We start from the raw sequence: 22,149 nt of genomic DNA, 5'->3' as shown, positions 1-22,149 counted from the left end.
GAACTGCCGGATCAGGGGGACAATGGCCTCTTGCTCTGCACTGTGTCCACAGACTTCAGGTACGGGTTAAAAGGGGTCAGGAGTGTCTATCTCTGGTAGCGATCGTTGTGAGACACTTACTTGCTGGCGGCTGCTGTCCGAACCGAACCTCTCTCTCGGTCAAGGTCTTCTTCGGTAAAGGCTGGTCGAGAGGGCTGGTCAAGAGAGGAGGGCTGGTCAAGAAGAACGAACTGAGTTTGGGACCTGTCTTTTATAGGTCCCAGGGCTTCGCGCCCTTTTGGGCGGACCCTCTATCTGCTGGGATTCAATTGGGTCTCTTCCCAATCGATTTGTTTGAATCCCCCCAAAACTGAGACTGTCCCTCGACTACTGGGCGGGCCTTCAGGTGCTTTGTCTTCGAACCCCGCTGGTGCCGGGGTGTCTGGCTTCCCATACAATGTGCAATCACTTCCCTATTTGTGTCCTTTGTCCCTGGGATCGTTCCATTACTATGCTAACTGTCCCGGAGATTGCCTCATTAGTATGTGGAATGTTTGTTTCGGTGCTGTCTGCTCTCTTAGCAGACAGAATACACAGTGGCTTGTTGCAGCCTGCTTGTGCTGCAAACTTTGTCCATTTTACCCTGCAAGCTTTGCGTTCCTCTATTTTGTATTGAGGGAATGGCCAACTTCGGTGGCGGCAACTGCATGAATTGGTGTTACTCCACTCTAACCCAAACTATTCACTGTTGCAGAACTATCCTGCAGAGCAAAGATGATACCTTAAATCCTTCCGCCCTTCCCTCGAGACGAATGTTCCAATGCAGTACAGACCAATAGCTGCTCTGTCAAATGTGCTGTCTTTCAGATGGGATTAGATGTTATACTGTTCTACTTTCTGTCCAAGATAAATATAAAAGATTCCACAGAGTTATTTGAAGAAGAGCAGGGAAGTTCTCCAACTTTCTTTATTCTTTCACGAAACACGGGCTTTGCCGGCTAGGCCAGCATTTTTACTGTCTATCCCTAGTTGCCCTTTAAGGTGGATGTCAGCTGCCATCTTGAATTGCTGCAGTCCATGTGGTGTGGGAACACCCTCCGCATAGTTAGCGAGAGAATTCCATGATTTGACCCAGCAACAGTGAAGGAATGACATTATAATTCAAAGTCAGGATGGTGTGTGGCTTGGAGGGGAACCTGCAGGTGGTGGTGTTCCCATGAAACTGCTGCCATTGTCCTTATAGATGGTAGAGATCGTGGGTTTGGAAGGGCATTTGAAGGTGCCTTGTTGAGTTACCGCAACGCATCTTGTAGATGGTACAAACTGCTGCCACCAAAGCATCAATGGCGGTGTGAATGGGTTGAAGGTGGTGGACGGAAGCCAATCCAGCAGGCTTCTTTGTTCTGGATGGTGTCAAGCATCATGAGTGTAGTTGGAGCTGCATTAATCGAGGCCAGTGGAGAGTTTTGTCCTTGCCAATGTTTATTCTTCACCACCAACCAGATAAAAAAAATGTCATTTGATCCATTGCTTTTTTGTAGAATATTGGCCAAATTCACTGCTATGACCCCTCTATTGCAGTAGTAACTTCACTTCAAAAAGTGCTATAGTGACGAGGAAATTCTGTGGGATAGCCCAATGTTATGAACCTGCAATACAAACACAAAATATATTTTTTTAAATAATATTTTATTGAGATATTTGAAAATTTTTAGAAGAGTAACATAAACAATGACATCAACATGGTAAAATAAAATAAACATTTCCCCCCCCTCCAGCCCAATCTTCACACACCTCAACCAGACAACAACAATCCGCATGCCCCCCCCCCCCCCCCCCCCCCGAAATACTGCATTTGCTTACATTTTAATTTCCTCGAGAAAGTCGACGAACGGCTGCCACCTCCGGGAGAACCCTAACATTGACCCTCTTAAGGCAAAATATATTTTCTCGCGACTGACAAAACCCAGCCATGTCACTAACCCAGGTCTCTACACACAGGGGCTTCGAGTCCCTCCACATTAACAAGATCTGTCTCCGGGCTACCAGGGAGGCAAAGCCAAGACGTCTGCCTCTTTCGCCCCCTGAACTCCCGGATCTTCCAAGACTCCAAAGATTGCTACCTCTGGACTCAGCACCAACTGTGTTTTTAGTACCGTGGACATTGCCTCAGCAAAATCCTGCCAAAATCCTCTAAACTTAGGGCATGCCCAGAACATGTGGACATGATTTGCTGGCCTTCCCGCGCACCTCGCACACCTGTCCTCAACCCCGGAGAACTTACTCATCCTGGCCACTGCCATGTGTGCCCGGTAGACTACCTTATATTGTATCAGGCTAAGCTTGGCACATGATGAGGAGGTATTAACCCTGCTTAGTGCATCTGCCCATAGCCCCGCCTCTATCTCTCCTCCTAGCTCGTCCTCCCACTTGCCCTTAAGCTCCTCCACCGGAGTTTCCTCTGCTTCCGAAAGATCCTGGTAAATATCCAATACCTTCCCCATCCCATCCAGGTACTGGAAACTACTCTATCATATATCCCCCGTGGTGGCAGCAGCGGCCGGCACCTGTTTTCTCAGGAAGTTTCGCACCTGCAAATACCTAAAACCATTCCTTGCTGGCAATTTAAATTTGTCCTCCAAAGCTTTCAAGCTGGGAAAGCTCCCATCTATAAATTGATCCCCCATCCTTCCAATTCCTGCCCTCTGCCAACTCCGGAACCCGCCATCTAGCCTACCTGGTACAAACCTGTGGTTGTTATAAATCGGGGTCCAAATCGATGTTCCCTTCACTCTCTTATTTCTCCTCCACTGCCCCTAGATCCTCAGAGCCACCTCTACCACCGGGCTTGTGGAGTATTGGGCTGGCGAGAACGGCAGAGGTGCCATTACCAATGCTCCCTGACTGGTGTCTTTACATGACGCCGCCTCCATCCGCTCCCATGCTGACCCCTCCCCCACTACCCACTTCCTAATCATGGCTATATTAGCCACCTAGTAGTAATTGCAGAGGTTCGGCAGCGCCAACCCACCCTCCCCCCGACTGCGCTCCAGCAGTCCAGAAAGTGCTTCTTCACACGCGGGGTTTTACTCGCCCACACAAAGCCTGAAATAATATTATTCACCCACTTGAAAAAGGCCGTAAGGATGAAGGTGGGGATAAACACAAAATATTTAGTTTGACTTCACCTTAAACGTAAGCACAAGAAGACTTTTGCACTAAATTAAGGAATATCCTTTCAGTTGACTCAACCGCTTTTCCAGATGCCCTTTCTGTTCAGGCGAAACTCCCTCCAAACTCAGCTCTTTTCTAATCTTGAACACATATCTTTCTCTAGTTTATTATTTGTCAGTCCTCAAGCCCTCTCCGAGTCCATTTGATCCATGGATTCTACATCACACTCCCTTGGCACCGTTCCAAACAAGCTACTTAGCCTGACCACCATACTAGCTGATATTTAAATAATTCCTTCCCTGCGGATACTGACGACTCCTCTTTCAAAGTCAATATCCTCACTCCCTGTTCAAGACAAAAAGCAGATTTATGCCCCATATGAATTTGTCTCTTAATGTCATTTTACTTCATTAAAGCTCTATGGAAATTCATTGTTAGTATTGAAAGAATAATTGAGCTTTGCAAAATCTAACTTTGGAAGAACAATCTCAGTATCTATGTCAAACTAGCAAAATTAAAATGGCTTTAACCGATGATTTTTATTGCTTATTTTGCACTTCATATCTCTGTCTATTTTTTCCATTCCCCTTTGACTATAGGTTCAGTGACGATGTGGGATTTTTATACCGGGGAGAAATTAAAAAGCTTTACTCCACTGACAGAAAACAGTGAAGAAGATAACCGCATTTCACAACTGTTTTTTCTGAATGATGGTATTCCGCAGTTGATACTCATCTTCGGTTGGAAGAACAAGATCAAAATGATTCAGGTTTCTAAGATTTACCAGTACATTTGTTTTGCTTCCCTGTATGACACGAAGATAGCAGGATCGGTTGCGTGTACGGTGCAGAATACTGTCCATAATCTGGAGAGATCAGAGAAGCTTCACTTGTTTTCTTCACAGCAGCAAAGGTGAAGGCAAAAGTGTTATTAGAGGTTTCAAAATGGTGATAGGTTTCATAAGAAAAGTTTGGGGAAACCTCTTTCTGCTGGCAGTAGGGTCAGTAAACAGAGGACACACACATGTAAAATAACTGAGTAAAATGTCAGGTAGGATATGAGGCACGTTTTTCACTCAATGTTATCTGGAATTCATAGTTGTGGTAGTATGACTAGAGGTACTACGGTACCTGGGAGTCTGAGCTACCATTGGTGGAGAAGGCTCGCTGCTCATTGGCCCAAGTGTTTGCATTTCATTGGTCGGAACGTAAGATAGCTCTGCCCAGTGAGGCGGGGTATAAGAACCCGTGTTTTCAGCAGCCACACTTCTTTCTGTACTCGAGCTGCTGGGGAAACATCTTGTTGATTAAAGCCTTCAATTCGGACTACTTCCTCGTTTCAGTAGTTATTGATCGCGCACCAATTTAATCAACAAGATTTTAAAGGATGGAGTTTGCATCAAGCCGGAGTGTCTGCGACTCAGTCCCCACGCAGCTAACGCAGCAGCTACGTTCAAGCACTGGCTACCTTGTTTTAATAGCTACCTCAGCACGGCGGAAAATGTACCGACGAGGGAGCAGAAGCTGCACATCCTTCACTCGTGCGTCGGCACTGCCATCTACACGCTCATCGAGGACACGTCCGACTACGACTCCGCCATGGAACTGCTTAAAGGACACTTCATCCGGCCGGTAAATCAAGTTTACGCTCGGCACTTGCTGGCTACGAGGCAGCAGATCCCTGGTGAGTCATTGGACGATTTTTACCATGAGCTCCTTGTACTGGGGAGGAACTGCGGCTGCCCGCAAGTTTCTGCTAATGAGCACACCGAGCTCTTAATCCGAGAGGCCTTTGTTGCGGGTATGCAGTCCCCACAAATCCGCCAGAGTCTGTTAGAGAAGGAAACTTTGAGCCTCACGGAGGCACGGGCCCTCGCGAACTCTCTAGATGTTGCGAACAGAAACGCCCGTTCATACGCCCCCGACCGCGCGGCAGCCCCCTGGGCAGCGTGGAATTCAGCCTCCCCTTCCCCTACGGACTCTGAATCGCCTCAGGCCTGCGCTGCAAAACACCCTGGAAATCCCGTTGGGCCCTGTTGCTATTTTTCTGGACAGGCAAAACACCCCCAACAGCGTTGCCCAGCCCGATCGGCAATGTGCAAGGGCTGCGGCAAGAAAGGCCATTTTCTGTCCATTTGCCAGGCCAAGGCAGTCGCTGCGGTCCCGGGCAGCGACTGCGGGACATCACCCCGTCTCTCTCCAAGGGCCCCGTGCAGCCCACAAACTTCTCTGTGTGAATCCCCCAACGCCACGTGCGGCCTCTGGGTGCCACCATCTTGTGTTTCTGACGCCACGTGCGGGGGACGGGCGCCGCCATTTTGTCCATCCCGCCATGTGCGACCAGTGGGCGCCGCCATCTTGGATGGGCTCCGAGGACCCCGGCGCGGGTGACTACGCTGTAGCGCTAACAATTATACTCAAAGACGAGAGACTAGTACAATCGAGGCTTTATTGCTGTGCGATGCTATTCCTCCATCTGCAACTGTAGACTAAGGTCTGAGTGACTCACATGCATATTTTTACACAAGCTCCCTGTGGGCGGAGCTAGCCGGCAGGGGGTTACCGGAGGAACCTGTATTACAGGTACAGGCATACATCCCCCTACTGCAAGTACACATAACTACAGTGGTTATATCACCACATTCACCCCCTGTAAAAAATGAGTCCGGCGGGGGTGACGTGTAACTATAATACAAAGGAGACTTCCGGTTGCGGCTATGCGGAGCTAAGCCGCACGTTCGGCAGCTCCCGCTATTTAGGGACTTTTGGGCCGTTTTGAGGGCCTCAAACGGCACTGTTTTAATGCATCCCGGTGGGGTAAGGTGCCTGGAGGAACTTGCCCCACACTATATGGTGCTCACCCGGAGTGGGACGAAGAAAGAAGCTGCAGCAGCTCCCCAAAAAAAAGGGGGAAGGAAAACAAAATGGCGGCTGCGCAACACCCGAGGACTGGTGGAAGTGGGCGCAGGAGCAGCAGGCCTCTCTCTTGCGTTGTTTTGCGGAGCTGAAGGCTGAGCTGCTGGACTCCATGAATGCAACTACGACCAAGCTGCTTGGGACCCAGGCGGCCCAGGAGGTGTCTATTCGGGAGTTGCAGCAGCAGGCAGCTGAGCGGGAGGAGGAGGCCGTGGTCCTCGTGGGGAAAGTGGAGTTGCATGAGGCACTTCATAAAAAGTGGCAGGACCGCTTGGAGGAGCTGGACGTTCGCACGAGGCGAAAGAATCTGAGGATCCTGGGCCTGGCGGAGGGGCTGGAGGGGTCGGATCCCCCGGCGTATGTGACCACGATGCTGAGCTCGTTGATGGGAGCGGGGTCCTTCCATTTGCCCCTGGAGCTTGAGGGAGCTCACAGAGTGATGGCCAGGAGGCCCAAGGCAAATGGGCCCCCGAGGGCGGTGCTGGTGCGGTTCCACCGATTCAGTGACCGGGAGTGTGTGCTGCGCTGGGCCAAGAAAGGGAGGAGCAGTAAATGGGAGAATTCGGTAGTGAGGATCTACCAGGACTGGAGTGCGGAGGTGGCTAAGCGGCGGGCCGGGTTCAACCGGATGAAGGCGGTGCTTCATGACAAGCAAGTCAGGTTTGGAATGTTGCAGCCTGTGCGCCTGTGGGTGACATACAAGGACCGGCACCATTACTTCGAGTCCCCGGAGGAGGCGTGGGCCTTTGTACAGGCGGAGAAGCTGGACTCGAACTAGGGTCTGGGGACATACTTTGGCCGTCGTTGTTTCCGCTGTTGCTGTTTTGTTTCAACTTTTTTAACTTCGACATGTGTGTTATATATGCTGGTTTTCTGTTTGCTCTGTTTACGGGTTGGTTTGTTTGTTGGGTATGGTTGTGGGTTAGGTGGGGAATGTTGGGGGTTTGTGTTTTATATGTTGTCTTCTGTACGGGGCTGGGGGTTGGGGTGAAACTAGATTTTGGGGAACTGCGTCAGAAGGGTGGGGTGTGGCAGTGTGAAAGCGCGGGCTTTCCTCTGGTTTCCCGCGCTGCGGGGCAGGGGGGGTGGAGCTGGTGGTGGGGGCGGGGCCACTACTGGTCTTCTTTCCCGCGCTGAAGCAGTGCCAAGGAGGTGTGGCAAGAGGGGGATGACCCCATGCCGGGAGGGGATAGGTTTTGGCGGGGGCTGCCGGGGTCAGCAGAAGTCAGCTGACTCACAGAAGTACCATGGAGGGTACGTCGCGGCTAGGAGGGGTCCTAGCCTTGGGGGATACAGGGTTGCTGCTGGAATGACTAGGAAGGAGCCGGTGGGGGCCGGGGGGGGGGGAAGAGGAGAGGCTATATCGCCATGGGGAATGGGTCGGGCAGGGCGTGCTGGCCTGGGGCGAACATCTGATAACCTATGGCTAGTCGGCGGGGGAGGGGGGCGGGTTGCCCTCTGATCCGGCTGATTACCTGGAACGTGAGGGGGCTGAATGGGCCGGTTAAGAGAACCAGGGTATTTTCCCATCTGAGGGGGTTGAAGGCGGACGTGGCTATGCTCCAGGAGACCCACCTGAAGGTGGCGGACCAGGTCCGTCTGAGGAAGGGGTGGGTGGGGCAGGTTTATCACTCAGGATTGGACGCGAAGAACCGGGGGGTGGCGATTCTGGTGGGGAAGAGGGTGGCGTTTGAGGCGGCTGAGGTGGTGTCGGACAAGGAGGGCAGATATATCATGGTGAAGGGTAGGCTGCAGGGAGAGAAGGTGGTGCTGGTGAACGTATATGCCCCGAATTGGGATGATGCTGGGATTGATGAGGCGATTGTTGGGCCGCATCCCGGACCGGGAGGCAGGGGGCCTGATCATGGGGGGAGATTTTAACACAATGCTGGATCCCACACTGGACCGGTCCAGTTCAAGGACGGGCAGGAGACCGGCGGCGGCCAAAGTGCTGAGGGGATACATGGACCAGATGGGAGGGGTGGATTCCGGAGGTTTGGGAGACCGAGAGTGCGGGAGTATTCCTTTTTCTCTCATGTCCATAGGGTTTATTCCCGGATAGACTTTTTTGTCCTGAGCAGGGGATTGATTCCGAGGGTGCAGGATACCGAGTACTCGGCCATAGCGATTTCGGAACATGCCCCGCACTGGGTTGATCTGGAGATGGGAGAGGCGCGGGACCAGCGCCCGCTCTGGCGCCTGGATATGGGGATGCTGGCAGAGGAGGAGGTGTGTAAGAGGGTTCGGAGAAGCATTGAGGGGTATCTGGATACCAATGATACGGGGGAGGTCCGGGTGGGGATGGTTGGGAGGCTCTGAAAGCAGTGATCCGGGGGGAGCTGATTTCCATCCGGGCCCACAGGGAAAGGAGGGAGAGGAAGAGACTGGTGGGAGAGCTCCTGGATGTGGGCAGGAGATATGCGGAGGCACCGGAGGAAGGGTTGCTGGGAGAACGGCGCAGTTTGAAGGCCAAATTTGACTTGTTGACCGCCGGAAAGGCGGAGACACAGTGGAGGAGGGTGCAGGGCGCGGTATATGAGTATGGAGAGAAGGCGAGCAGGATGTTGGCGCATCAGCTCCGTAGGCGAGATGTGGCTAGAGAAATTGGTGGAGTGAAGGATGGGGGTGGAAATGTAGTGCAGAAGGGGACAGAAGTAAACGGGGTCTTTAGGGACTTTAACGAGGAACTGTACCGGTCGGAACCTCCGAGGGGGAGAGAGGGGATGGAGAGCTTCATGAACAGGCTATGTTTCCCAAGGGTTCAAGAGAGACTGGTAGAGCGGCTGGGGGCACCGTTAGAGCTGGAGGAGATAGTCAGGGGGATCGGGCAAATGCAGTCAGGTAAGGCCCCGGCGGAATTTTACAAAAAGTATGCGGACCTGGTGGGTCCCCTGCTGGTGCGAACCTTCAATGAGGCATGGGAGGGGGGGCTTTGCCCCCGACGATGTCACGGGCACTGATCTCTTTGATCCTAAAACGGGATAAGGACCCCTTGCAGTGTGGATCATGCAGGCCTATCTCGCTCCTTAACGTAGACGCTAAGTTGCTGGCGAAGATCCTGGCTACCAGGATAGAGGATTGTGTGCCAGAGGTGATTCACGAAGATCAGACAGGATTTGTCAAGGGGCGGCAGCTCAACACGAATGTGCGGAGACTGCTCAATGTTATCATGATGCCGGCAGTGGAGGGGGAGGCGGAGATAGTGGTAGCGCTGGACGCAGAGCAAGCGTTTGATAGAGTTGAGTGGGGGTACCTGTGGGATGTGCTGGAGAGGTTTGGATTTGGGGAGGGATTCATCAAATGGGTGAGGCTGCTTTACGCGGCTCCGATGGCGAGTGTAGTCACAAATTGAAGGAGATCGGAGTACTTTAGGCTCTATCGTGGGACCAGGCAGGGGTGCCCCCTGTCCCTCCTGCTCTTTGCACTGGCGATTGAACCGCTGGCTATGGCGTTGAGGGAGTCAGAGAGATGGAGGGGTCTGGTGCGGGGTGGGGAGGAGCACCGGGTATCGCTGTGTGCGGACGACCTGCTGTTATATGTGGCGGACCCAGAGGGGGGAATTCCGGGGGTGATGGAGCTGTTAGTGGAATTTGGGGGCTTTTCGGGCTATAAGCTAAATTTAGGAAAGAGCGAGGTATTTGTAGTGCACCTGGGAAATCAAGAGGAGCGAATTGGGAGGCTCCCTTTCAGAAGGGCAGTGAAGAGTTTCAGGTACCTGGGGGTGCAGGTGGCCAGGAGTTGGGGGACTCTCCATAAGCTTAACTTCACCAGACTAGTGGAGCAGATGGAAGAGGGATTTACAAGGTGGGACATGATGCCACTGTCGTTGGCGGGCAGAGTGCAGTCCGTCAAAATGACGGTTCTCCCGAGGTTCTTGTTCCTCTTCCAGTGCTTGCCCATCTTTATCCCTAGGGCCTTTTTTAAAAGGGTTACCAGCAGCATCATGGGATTTGATTGGGCGCATGGCACCCCGAGGGTGAAGAGGATCTTCTTGGAGCGGGGTAGAGATGGGGGGGGCTGGCATTGCCCAATCTCTCGGGGTACTACTGGGCGGCCAACGTGTCGATGGTGCGTAATTGGTTGAAGGAGGGGGAGGGGGCAGCATGGAAACGGATGGAGAGAGCGTCCTGTGGGGATACAAGCCTGGGGGCCCTGGTAACGGCGCCGTGGCCGCTCCCTCCCACGAGGTATACCACGGGTCCGGTGGTGGCGGCTGCCCTCAAGATTTGGGGGCAGTGGAGGCGACATAGGGAAGAAGTGGGGGGCTCGATGGAGGCTCCGTTAAGGGGGAACCATAGGTTCGTCCCGGGGAACATGGATGGGGTATTTCAGGGTTGGCACAGAGCGGGCATTAGACAGCTGAGGGACCTGTTTCAGCGTGGCGGCAAGTGCAACATCAGAAGCGTCGCTTTCTACTTGGAAAGGCAGTGTCTCGTCTACTGCGTGCATCCCCGCCCTGGCTATGTCAGATCGAATGCGGGCGAAGGCCTGTTGTGCCTCGGCTGAGAGGGGAAAATGTGTGGACTGGATAAGTGGGCGGGCCTTGTCCGCGTATTGTGGGACCCACTGGGCGTAATAAGTAAAGAACCCAAGGCAGCGTTTGAGGGCCTTGGGGCAGTGGGGGAGTGGAAGCTCCATGAGGGGGCGCATGCGGTCGGGGTCGGGCCCCAGTAGTCCGTTTTGGACTACGTAGCCGAGGATGGCTAAGCGGTCTGTGCGGAACACGCACTTCTCCTTGTTGTATGTGAGATTAAGGAGAGATGCGGCGTGGAGGAATTTAGAAAGGTTGGCATTATAGAACATAGAACAGTACAGCACAGAACAGGCCCTTCAGCCCTCGATGTTGTGCCGAGCAATGATCACCCTACTCAAACCCACGTATCCACCCTATACCCGTAACCCAAACAACCCCCCCTTAACCTTACTTTTTTTTAGGACACTACGGGCAATTTAGCATGGCCAATCCACCTAACCCGCACATCTTTGGACTGTGGGAGGAAACCAGAGCACCCGGAGGAAACCCACGCACACACGGGGAGGACGTGCAGACTCCGCACAGACAGTGACCCAGCCGGGAACCGAACCTGGGACCCTGGAGCTGTGAAGCATTTATGCTAACCACCATGCTACCGTGCTGCCCTATAGTCCTGCTGGTCATGGCCGCAGGTGGTGACATTGTCGAGGTATGGGTAGGTGGCCGTACCGGTCAACCATTTGGTCCATTTCTCGTTGAAATATCGAGACTCCATTCGTGACGCCGAAGGGAACCCTAAGAAATTGGTACAGACGACCGTCTGCCTCGAAGGCAGTGTAGGGACGGTCCGATTTACAGATGGGGATCTGGTGGTAGGCGGATTTCAGGTCAATAGTAGAGAAGACCCGGTATTGTGCAATCTGATTGACCATATCAGAAATGCGGGGGAGGGGGTACGCGTTGATCTGCGTGTACCGGTTGATGGTCTGGCTGTAGTCCACGACCATCCTGTGCTTCTCCCCGGTCTTAACCACTACCACCTGGGCTCTCGAAGGGCTGTTGCTGGCCTCGATGATACCCTCCCGAAGCAGCCGCTGGACTTCGGACCTGATGAAGGCCTTGTCCTGGGTACCGTCTGCTCCTGGTGGTGACGGGCTTGCAATCTGTGGTCAGATTGGCAAAGAGTGAGGGAGGCTCAACCTTGAGGGTCGCAAGGCTGCAAACGGTGAGGGGAGGTAGGGGTCCGCCGAATTTGAGGGTGAGGCTCTGGAGATTGTACTGGAAATCCAGGCCTAGTAAGAGTGACGCGCAGAGATTGGGGAGAATGTAGAGACGGAAATGGTCGAATTCCACACCCTGTACAGTAAGTTTAACGAGGCAGAAACCCCGGATCGGGACAGAGTGGGAACCGGAGGCGAGAGAGATCTGCCGGTTGGCGGGATGGACCACAAGGGAATAGCGCCTTACCGTGTCCGGGTGGACGAAGCTCTCGGTGCTCCCGGAGTCGATGAGGCAGGAGGTCACGTGGCCGTTGACCAGCACCGATGTGGAAGAAGGTGCCAGGTTGCGAGGACGGGACTGGTCGAGCGTCACGGAGGCGAGTAGTGGGCGATCGGCAGTCGACGGTCGAGTCAGATTAGTCCGACGAGGACCGGTAGCGACCCGTGTCCCGTGGCCCCGTCCCGGGGGATCAAAATGGCGGCATCTGGAGTACCTGTGGGTAAAATGGTGGCGCCCATGGAGCGCACGTTGTGGGGTCGGGACAAAATGGCGGCGCCCATGGAATGCACATGGCGGTGGTGGATGAAGATGGCGGCGCCCATGGAGCGCACGTGGCGGGGGCGGCAAAAGATGGCGGCACCCACTGATCGCACGTGGGGTCGGGGGAAACGAACGGCGGGGCCCATTGAGCGTGCGGCTGAGGCGAGGGGACCGGGGGCGCGATAGCGGCAACCGTCCGGGACTGACACACTGCTGCAAAGTGGCCTTTCTTGCCACAAGCTTTGCAGGTCGCGGTGCGGGCCGGGCAGCGCTGGCGGGGGTGCTTCTGCTGACCACAGAAGTAACAGTGGGGACCCCCAGGGAGCGTGGTGCGGCGAGCAGTGCAGCCATAGTGAGTGGGGGCGGCTGCTGGGGGGGCCGTTTGCGGGGTCCACGAGGGGTAGAACAAGTGGGCCTGTGGGGCCGTTTGCGGGGTCCACGAGGGGTAGGACGGGTGGGCCGAGTGGCTAGCGGAGTAAGATCGCGCACTGCGGGAGGCGGCCATCATGGAAAGCGCCAGGGCCTTTGCGGCCGCGAGGTCGGGGGCGGCCCCTTCCAGCAGTCGTTGCCGGACGGGATCCGATGCAATGCCTGTAACAAAGTCATCGCGCATGAGTAAGTCAGAATGTTCCGTGGCTGTGAGGGCCCAGCAGTCGCAGTCTCGTACCAGAGGTATACGGGCCCTCCAGAAGTCCTCAATCGACTCACCCGGCTGCTGGACGCGAGTAGAGAGTTGATGCCTCACAAACAGGGTGTTCGCCAACTGTGCATAGTTCTCCTTGAGCAGTTCCATAGCTCTGGTGTAGTCAGTCACATCGCGAATTAGCGGAAAGACACTGGAGCTAAGTCTGGAGTACAGGAGTTGCTTTTTCTGAGCCTCCGTCGGGGGAGGGTCCGCTGAAGAGATGTAGGCTTCAAAGACTGCAAGCCAGCGAACAAAGTCTTTTCTGGTGTGAGGCGACTGCGGATCCAGCTGCAGACGGTCAGGCTTGATTCTGATGTCCATGGTGAATGGAAAACCGCACAGCAATAAATTGTAGCTCTAACAATTATACTCAAAGACAAGAGACTAGTACAATCTAGGCTTTATTGCTGTGCGATGCTATTCCTCCATCTGCAACTGTAGACTAAGGTCTGAGTGACTCACACGCATATTTATACACAAGCTCCCTGTGGGCGGAGCTAGCCGGCAGGGGCTTACTGGAGGAACCTGTATTACAGGTACAGCCATACATCCCCCTACTGCAAGTACACATAACTACAGTGGTTATATCACCACATACGCACCGCCCGATGACGACTCTGATCTTCTGCCACGATTTGCTTCAGTTACCTTGGACCAGTCTCGACCCCGCACCCTCTCTACGGCAACGACGAAGGTCCTGCTCAACGGGCACGAATCGACCTGCCTGCTGGACTCAGGGAGCACGGAGTGTTTCATACACCCTGTCACGGTAAGACGCTACGCTCTTCCTGTCTGTTCCGTAAAGCAAAAAATCTCCCTGGCCTCTGGCTCCCATTCGGTTGAGATCACAGGGTATTGTATAGTGGACCTCACGGTCCAGGGGAGAGAGTTTAAAAATTACTGGCTCGACGTCCTCCCCCACCTCTGCGCGGCCACACTCCTGGGGTTAGACTTCCAGTGTAACCTTCATAACCTAACATTTAAATTCGGAGGCCCTATCCTCCCCTCACTGTCTGCAGCCTCGTGACCCTCAAGGTCGATCCCCCGTCCGTGTTTGCAAACCTCAACCCGGACTGAAAACCTGTATCCACCAGGAGTAGACAATACAGTGCCCAGGACCAGATCTTCATCAGGTCCGAGATCCACCGGCTTCTGAAGGAAGGGGTCATCGAGGCTAGTAACAGCCCCCCGTATATCCAACCTGGTCAATAGGATCGTACAGTACGAGGTCTTCTCCACGGTAGACCTGAAGTCGGCCTACCACCAGCTCCCCATCCGTGCGGGCGATCGCAAGTACACTGCGTTCGAGGCGGACGTGCGGCTCTACCACTTTTTAAGGGTTCCCTTCGGTGTCACTAACGGGGTCTCGGTCTTTCAACGAGAGATGGACCGAATGGTCGACTGATACGGTTTACGGGCAACCTTCTTGTATCTCGATAATGTCATCATCTGCGGCCATGATCTGCAGGACCATGACACCAACCTCTGCAAATTCCTCCAAACCGCAAAACTCCTGAATCTGACCTATAACAAAGACAAATGCGTGTTCAGCACCGACCGCCTAGCCATCCTCGGCTATGTAGTGCGAAATGGAGTGATAGGCCCCGACCCGGAACATATGCGTCCCCTGATGGAGCTCCCCCTCCCTCACTGCTCCAAGGCCCTGAAGCGCTGCCTCGGGTTCGGATCCCCCCGCACCCGCCCCCCCCCGCCCCCGACCCCCCCCCCCCCAAAACGGACGGCCGCTAGGCCCATCAGGGCCCGGCGGGGGGTGAGGAGAATCCCGCTGTATGTTCTCAGCAGTGGCCAGTCATTCTGTACATCACTTGCACATTTATTTTAAATGGCTTGTAAATTACACACATCACGTGTCTAACTTTCTGATATATATTATTGGGTAATCAAAGCCCTACTGGGAGTGCAAAGTTGGAAAATTAGCCTTTAGTGTGCCACAAATAGGTAGAGTTCAGATATGAAATTCACTTTGCATGGCAGTTAAACATTTAATGGGCAAATGTTAAACATTTAACAGGAAGGGTTGGGCCCTTAACTAGCTTGGCACAGGACTTCTACCTACATTGGGGAGGAAGTCCTGATTCCAAGAACTCAGCCAATCAAATGGCTAGCAGCTCACTTGTGCCAGCGGTGCCACTGGGAGTGGTGACCACTGCTGGTACAATTGCAAGTTTCTGGAGATGTGGAGCCACGAACCTGGAGCAAGGTCAATCCCAAGTTTTGTGGGGGGCCTGGATGGCAGTCCGTGGCAAGGGCTGGTTGCAGGCAGGTTGGGGGAGGGGAAATGCAGGGGTGGAAGGAAACCTTGGAGGGGACTTTCACTGTGCACATGGGACCAAAACAATAATTGGCCACCAAAGGGCCTCAATTGATGCACAGGCGAGCTAGCAGTTCAGCACCCCTCCCATCGCGGGAGGCCATGATATTCAGCCTCATGTTTAATTGAGGAGTGGCTAAAGAATCAATATACCACTGATCCTGAGTCTTTGTTGATAATCTTGATGGTAACTAGTTTGTAGGTGCCTTGTTCTGTTGCAGAATAAGTATTTTCTCCAGGCATCTCAAGAGATTTGATTGAACATGACAGAATTCAGTGATACACCTTCAAAATTTTGGCTCACAATAAAACCAGCTCCAAGATAACAATGGTACATGTTGAAGTTTCATTGGATAAACAAGCAGAGAACCCTTGATACAGTGTATTCAAATTCCTGATAGATTTCTTTCCCCAAAGGATACACCAGAGGAATTGAACCTAACAATGCTCGGACAATTTCCAGATATAATCACTGCAGCATGTAACAACACTTCATTCACTCGTAAGGAACTGCAAGACCTCGGTGCAGAATTTAATCCTGGGAAGGAGGTAAACTTTACTTTATTGATGTTTTGTCAATTTAGTGACAGATATGGTTATGGCATTCTCATCTGCATTTCAGGATAATATATTGTGCAATAATTGAATGGAATCAAATGCACAGTGATGAAACATTCCCAGTGCAGAATTTCACGTGTGAAGGATCTCAGCCTCCTGTGCTATGGTATTGTGCCTGTGAACAGGATATTAAGAAAATGCAAATAAGCCCTAACCTGCTGGATAAAAATTGATTTGTGCATGAATCCAATGGCAGCACCAATTACACTGAAAATGAAGCTCGTGAGAGGACCACACAAAATTAATCCTGTTGTCAGCAGAATGCGACCGACATGGAGGAGGAGCTGGCTGTGCCCTAATCGGCACAAGGTCACACATAGCAGCCTGGTTAAAAACATAAAAGCCGATGGCCACAAACGTTCTTGGAATCTAAGAGGCTGTTTGGATTTTCATTTTTTCTGCTTTCATGGGATGTAGGCATCGCTGGCTGGGCCAGCATTTATTGCCCGTCCCTAATTGCCCTTGAACTGAGTGGCTTGCCAGGCCGATTCAGAGCCAACCACATTGCTGTGGATGTGGAGTCATATGTACGCCTGACCAGGTGAGGGTGGCAGATTTATTTCCCTCAAGGATATTGGTCAACCAGATGGGACAACAATCAGCAATGGCCATCATTAGCCTTTTCATTTTTATTGAATTCATATGTAATTATCTGCCTTTGTGGTATTCATTTGGACCTGGGCCGTCAGAACATTACCCTGGGTTCCTGGATTACAAGTCCAGTGATAATACCACTACGCCATCACCTCCACAGGCACTGGGCCTATGGTAAGTCAGTGGAGGAGGGAGAGATGAATAGCAGCCTATGATTTCAGTGTGGAGTACTGCTCTTAGTTTCAAAACCAGGAAAGAAATTATTAATTATTGCCCATCCAGTTGCTTGATGGCGGACACCGGCCCCTCCCCACCTCCTTCCCTTCCCCATGACCACTTTAAGGACCACGGCCTTGGTTGCTCCAGGCCTGAAAAAAGCTGATCATTACATGCACAGCACGTGCTGCTGCAGTTGGATGTAAAGAGGGTCTGAAGCAGATGCATGGCCCACCATTTGCATTGGCATTCATTTCAGAGTTACACAGGACAACTAAGGATGTGCTGACTCAAACGGCAACCTTGTATGTTCCAGTCATGTGTGATCAGCAACATAGTTGTGTTGGTCATTCTCTTATTTTGAGCTCATATAATGAGCACAGCAAATTCTAATTTCCCTTTTATAAACTCTTAGGAGCAAACTTATTGTTATGTTACGGTACCCCGACCAGACCCCAATGTGTATTAGGAAACCGGACAAGACCACAACAATTTTTTGATTCCACTGAAACCTAGGGATCCTTTATATTCAAACTACTTCATTATTATTCCAGGATTAGTCCAATTAGTATCCATGGAAAAAACAACTTTTTCAATTTGCACTTCTTAAAATAAAAAGGGGGCTGGATTCTCCGTCACCTGACACCGAAATCGTGATCGGGCGGAGAATGGATTCTGATGCCGGAATCAGAGCCAGCACCGGTTTGACGCTCTGCCCCCTCCATACCGGCGTCACTGTGATGCGTACTGCGCACTGTCGCAATGCCGTTGGCGCATCACCGGCTGGCCCACCCACGATGCTCCGCTCCCGGTGGGCCGTGTTCCCGACGGTGCAGGCCACGTGTGGTCCCAGTGTTCGGGAACCTGGCATGCCCGGTTGTGGACAGTGTCCAGCGCCGCCACACCCGTCCAGGATCCGGTGCGGGGGGAGCTTCTGCTAGGGCTGGGGTGGGCTGTTGGCTCGCGGTTGGCGAGTTTGGTTTCGAGCACGGCCGGCGCTATGTTTTACATTACGACCAGTGCAGGTCGTCAGCCCTGCCCAATCATGGCCCGGGACCATTCTTCGGCAATTTTCAGCATTTCGCGTGACGCCAGTACTAGCCCCTCACCGGTACCGGAATCGGTGAGGGGTTTGCACTGATTTTCCTATCGTGAAACTCCTACGGATTCTCCACTCACACCAGCACTTAGCCTCATGAACGGAGAATCCAGCCCAAGGTCTTTGAGCTTACTTCCCCATTTACTTCCAAACCTTCAAATAAGCAAAATCCACAAACACAGGTCAAATGCCACTTATTAATAAAGTTAACATTTGTTTGCTTACCTATTTGTTCACAAAGTCCTTGGGAGAGAAGCTTTTAGAAGCCAGTCTGCAAAATACACCTCCTGTCTTCAGAAACTTGAACAGAACTCTAAAAATGAAACTAAAAGCAGCAGACATGGGGCAGGGCTGAAAAAGAAACTAAAAATAGACCCAGCCCCTCCCATGTGTGACATCACAGCTGGCCTTGCTGTTAACCTCTTAATCACAGTTTGAGCACACGTCTGGATACCTTAACCTAAGTTATTTCAATAACATTACTGCAACAGACACATAAAAATGTCCTATAATCATCACAGTTAGTAATTGTGTAATATATGGATTAATGTCAGTTCATCAAGTTACAATCATTTGTTTTACATTATTACAGGGTGACCTGGCTGACATGGGATTTAGTGGCATTGATTTTCTAAACGTCAATGAGGACGGTTTGTTAGCAATTGGGTGGCTCAACTTAATCATGTTATGGAATTTAGAATCGGCATCCCTCTTGCAAATGTAAGCAAAGCAAAGTTTCTTACATGGTTGAATATTCAAACATTTACCCCAAATTTTGGACAGAACCTCTGATGATTCATGAGCTTTTCACAAGTTTTGGTAAAATCCAAAACTGATTGAGGAGAAAATATTGATACCACAATATGTATTTTACGGCATGCGATTGGAAATTAATATGTGACAGGGTGCATGGAAATACTTTGTACCTGGGTACTTTGCCAACCTTCTGATGGTTATTTGCTTAAGTTCTGTAAACCTTTTGCCAATTTGGAGACAGTTTTTTCCCCAGTCTTATGGGGAGGTTAAATGGCACATGTCCACCTGTACCTGGCACCCGCATTATTTAAAATGTTTAAGTAGGGGTCCTGTCATCAAACAGGTAGAAACCACATGCAAATTTTCAGGCAATTTAGCAGGACTACTGCTGAATGCGGAACCCACACCCAAAACTGGGCTTTGAAGGAAGCTGAGAATATCCTTGGAGCACTCTGTAGAAGCAGAGGATTTTATGGCAGAATCATAGGAGTTTATTGCAGAGAAAGGAGGCCAGTCAGCACATTGTGTCTTTCCAGCATTTGGACCATAACCCTGCAGGGTCCCGCACTTGAGGTGCAGATACTGACAGCTTTAAACAAATCAAGGGTTTCTGCCTCCGCTACTATTTCAGGCAGTGGGTTCCAGATTCCACAACCGTCTGGTAGAAAAAAAACCTTTCCTCATCTCCCCTTTAATCTTTCTACCAATCATTTAAATCAACACCTCATCGGCATTGCCTCTCTGCTAAATTAAATAGACCGTTTCCCACCCACTCTATCCAGGGTTTTGCACAATTTTGTGGCTCTCAATCAAATCTCCCCTCAGTCTGTTCTGCTCCAAGGAGAACAACCGCAGCCTATCCACCCTTTCCTCATCGCTGCAATTTTCCAGTCCTGGCAACATCCTCGTAAATCTCCTCTGTAACCTCTCGAATTTAGTTACATCCTTTCTGTAATGTGGTGAGCTGAACTGCATACAGTACTCATGTTGTGGCTTAATTAGTGTTTTATATAGTTCCAGCACAACTTCCCTGCTTTTCTATTCTATGCCTTGGCTAATAAAAGGATTCCATCTGCCTTCTTAAACACCTTGTCAACATATCTTGCCACCTTCATGGATCTGCGGACATTCACTCCCTCTACACCTCTCATGATCCTCCCATTTATTGTGCAATCCTTTGCCTTGTTTGACCTCAAATGCATGACCTCATATTTCTCCAGTTGAATTCCACTTGCCACTTTCCTGCCTACCTGACCAGATCACCAATATCTCCCTGCAGCCTAGAGCAGTCTTCCTTGCTATCTACTGTGTCGTCAGTTTTTGTGTAGTCTGCAAATGTCCTGATTTTTCCCCCCGATATTTATGTCCAAATAATTAATATATACCCATAAACAATTTTTACCAAGTAAAAATTTAATGCGCTGTGTCTATGGGTGGCACAGTGTTTAGCACTGCTGTCTCACACGTTCAGAAACCCAGGTTCGATTGCGGCCTTGGATGACTGTGTTACGTTTGCTTGTTCTCCCAGTGTCTGCATAGGTTTCCTCCGGGTGCTCCGGTTTCCATCCACAGAGGGTAGAAAGAGATGTGTGAGGCTTAGGACAGTCTGCCCAGTCCAGGCAATTGTGGTCCAAAGTGACTAATCATTGGCCATTTCCTGATGGGAAGGATTTAAGGACAGGGCAGAGGGAAAACGACATCACAGGACACCTTTTCAGGTCAGGAGCCCCCCCTCCTCCAAACCCTAAGGTCTGCCCCTTCTCCCAGGTTCTCTCTTGCCAACAGGCCCTGCCATCACAACCCCGACCAGCACCTCACCTCACTCCCCGGGTCTCATGACCGTGCCACAAGACCTGCACCTGTATGGTCCTTTGGGTTCCGCCGGTTGGTCTGGTGAGACCCTTTTAGTCCCGGTAATGGCCACCACTCCCTGTAGCCATTTAGATGGCCAGCAGCTCTCTGAAGTGGGATCTTGTGAACCATGAGAACATAAGACATAGGAGCAGAATTAGGCCACTCAGTCCATCGAGTCTGCTCCGCTATTCAATCATGGCTGATATTTTTCTCATCCCCATTCTCTTGCCTTCTCCCCATAACCCCTGATTCCCCTTATTAATCAAGAACCTATCTATCTCTGTCTGAGACACACAGTGATTTAACCTTCACAGACTTCTGCGGCAAAGAGTTCCACAGATTTACCACCCTCTGGTTGAAGAAATTCCTCCTCATCTCTGTTTTAAAGGATTGTCCCTTTAGTCCGAGATTGTGTCTTCTGGTTCTAGTTTTCCCTACAAGTGAAAACATCCTCTCCACGTCTTGCAGTATCCTGTAAGTTTCAATAAGATCCCCCCTCATCCTTCTAAACTCCAACGAGTACAGATCCAGAGTCCTCAACCGTTCCTCATTTGACAAGCTCTTCATTCCAGGGATCATTCTGGTGAACCTCCTCTGGACCCTTTCCAAGGCCAGCACATCCTTCCTTAGATACGGGGCCCAAAACTGCTCACAATACTACAAATGTGGTCTGACCAGAGCCATATACAGGCTCAGAAGTACATCCCTGGTCTTGTATGCTAACATTGCATTTGCCTTCCTAACTGCCAACTGAACCTACACGTTAACCTTAAGAGAATCGTGAACAAGGACTCCCAAGTCACAGTGTGCTTTTGATTTCCTAAGCATCACCCCATTCAGAAAATAGTCTGTGCCTCCATTTCTCCTTCCAAAGTGCAAAACCTCACACTTTTCCACATTGCATTCCATCTGCTACTTCTTTACCCATTCTCCTAACCTGTCCAAGTTCTTCTGCAGCTCACCTGCTTCCTCAGTACTACCTGTCCCCCTACAGATCTTTGTATCATCTGCAAATTTAGCAACAGTGCCTTCAGTTCCTTCTTCCAGATTATTAATGAATGGCAAGGCTGTTGTCCCCTCAGTGTCCTCCCTTGCTGCCCGCCTGAAAAGTCCTGCTCTGTATATTCACATACAGAGCATTTTCCATTTATTACTGCAAGTTCTGCCAAACAAGTTCTAAATTCACCAAACAAATTTTGTAAACTATTAACGGACCTTAAGCATCCTTACTAGCTTATTTTACATGTGTCATTTTTTTAAAGTGTTGGGTCTTGATGTGACCTTCACTGATTATGATTGGTCTTATAAGGCAGTCGGTCCAAACTCTTGAACTCTCTGCTGACCCAGTATTGTAAGTCTGACTTCATTTGGAGAAGTTGTAATTTAATGGATATTCATGACACACAAATGGATAAAGTGGATGCCATGAACAAAGAACAAATAACATACAGTGCAGAAGAAGGCCATTCGGCCCATCGAGTCTGCACCGACCCACTTAAGTCCTCAATTCCACCCTATCCCCCTAACCCAATAACCCTTCCTAACCTTTTTTGGTCACTAAGGGCAATTTTTCATGGCCAGTCCACCTAACCTGCACGTCTTTGGACTGTGGGAGGAAACCGGAGCACCCGGAGGAAACCCACGCAGACACAGGGAGAACGTGCAGACTCCGCACAGACAGTGACCCAGCAG

At 51.2% G+C, this 22,149-nt stretch overlaps 1 protein-coding gene across 2 annotated transcripts in view; it reads left to right on the top strand.

Annotated features, from left to right (window-relative positions):
• LOC119974773 (WD repeat-containing protein 64-like) overlaps positions 1–22,149 on the top strand; it is a 208,166-nt gene that overhangs the window by 98,176 nt on the left and 87,841 nt on the right. For both annotated transcript variants that reach the window (XM_038813996.1, XM_038814007.1), the window contains 3 exons: positions 3,753–3,922; positions 15,738–15,869; positions 18,440–18,567. In XM_038813996.1, coding sequence (XP_038669924.1) covers positions 3,753–3,922; positions 15,738–15,869; positions 18,440–18,567 — 430 coding nt within the window. The remainder of the gene's footprint in view (positions 1–3,752; positions 3,923–15,737; positions 15,870–18,439; positions 18,568–22,149) is intronic.

Source organism: Scyliorhinus canicula, chromosome 1 (genome assembly GCF_902713615.1).
Source record: "Scyliorhinus canicula chromosome 1, sScyCan1.1, whole genome shotgun sequence".
NCBI classification, from domain to species: Eukaryota; Metazoa; Chordata; class Chondrichthyes; order Carcharhiniformes; family Scyliorhinidae; genus Scyliorhinus; species Scyliorhinus canicula.
The sequence above is the reverse complement of the archived record's forward strand: the minus strand, read 5'-3'. Positions and strand labels throughout refer to the sequence as shown.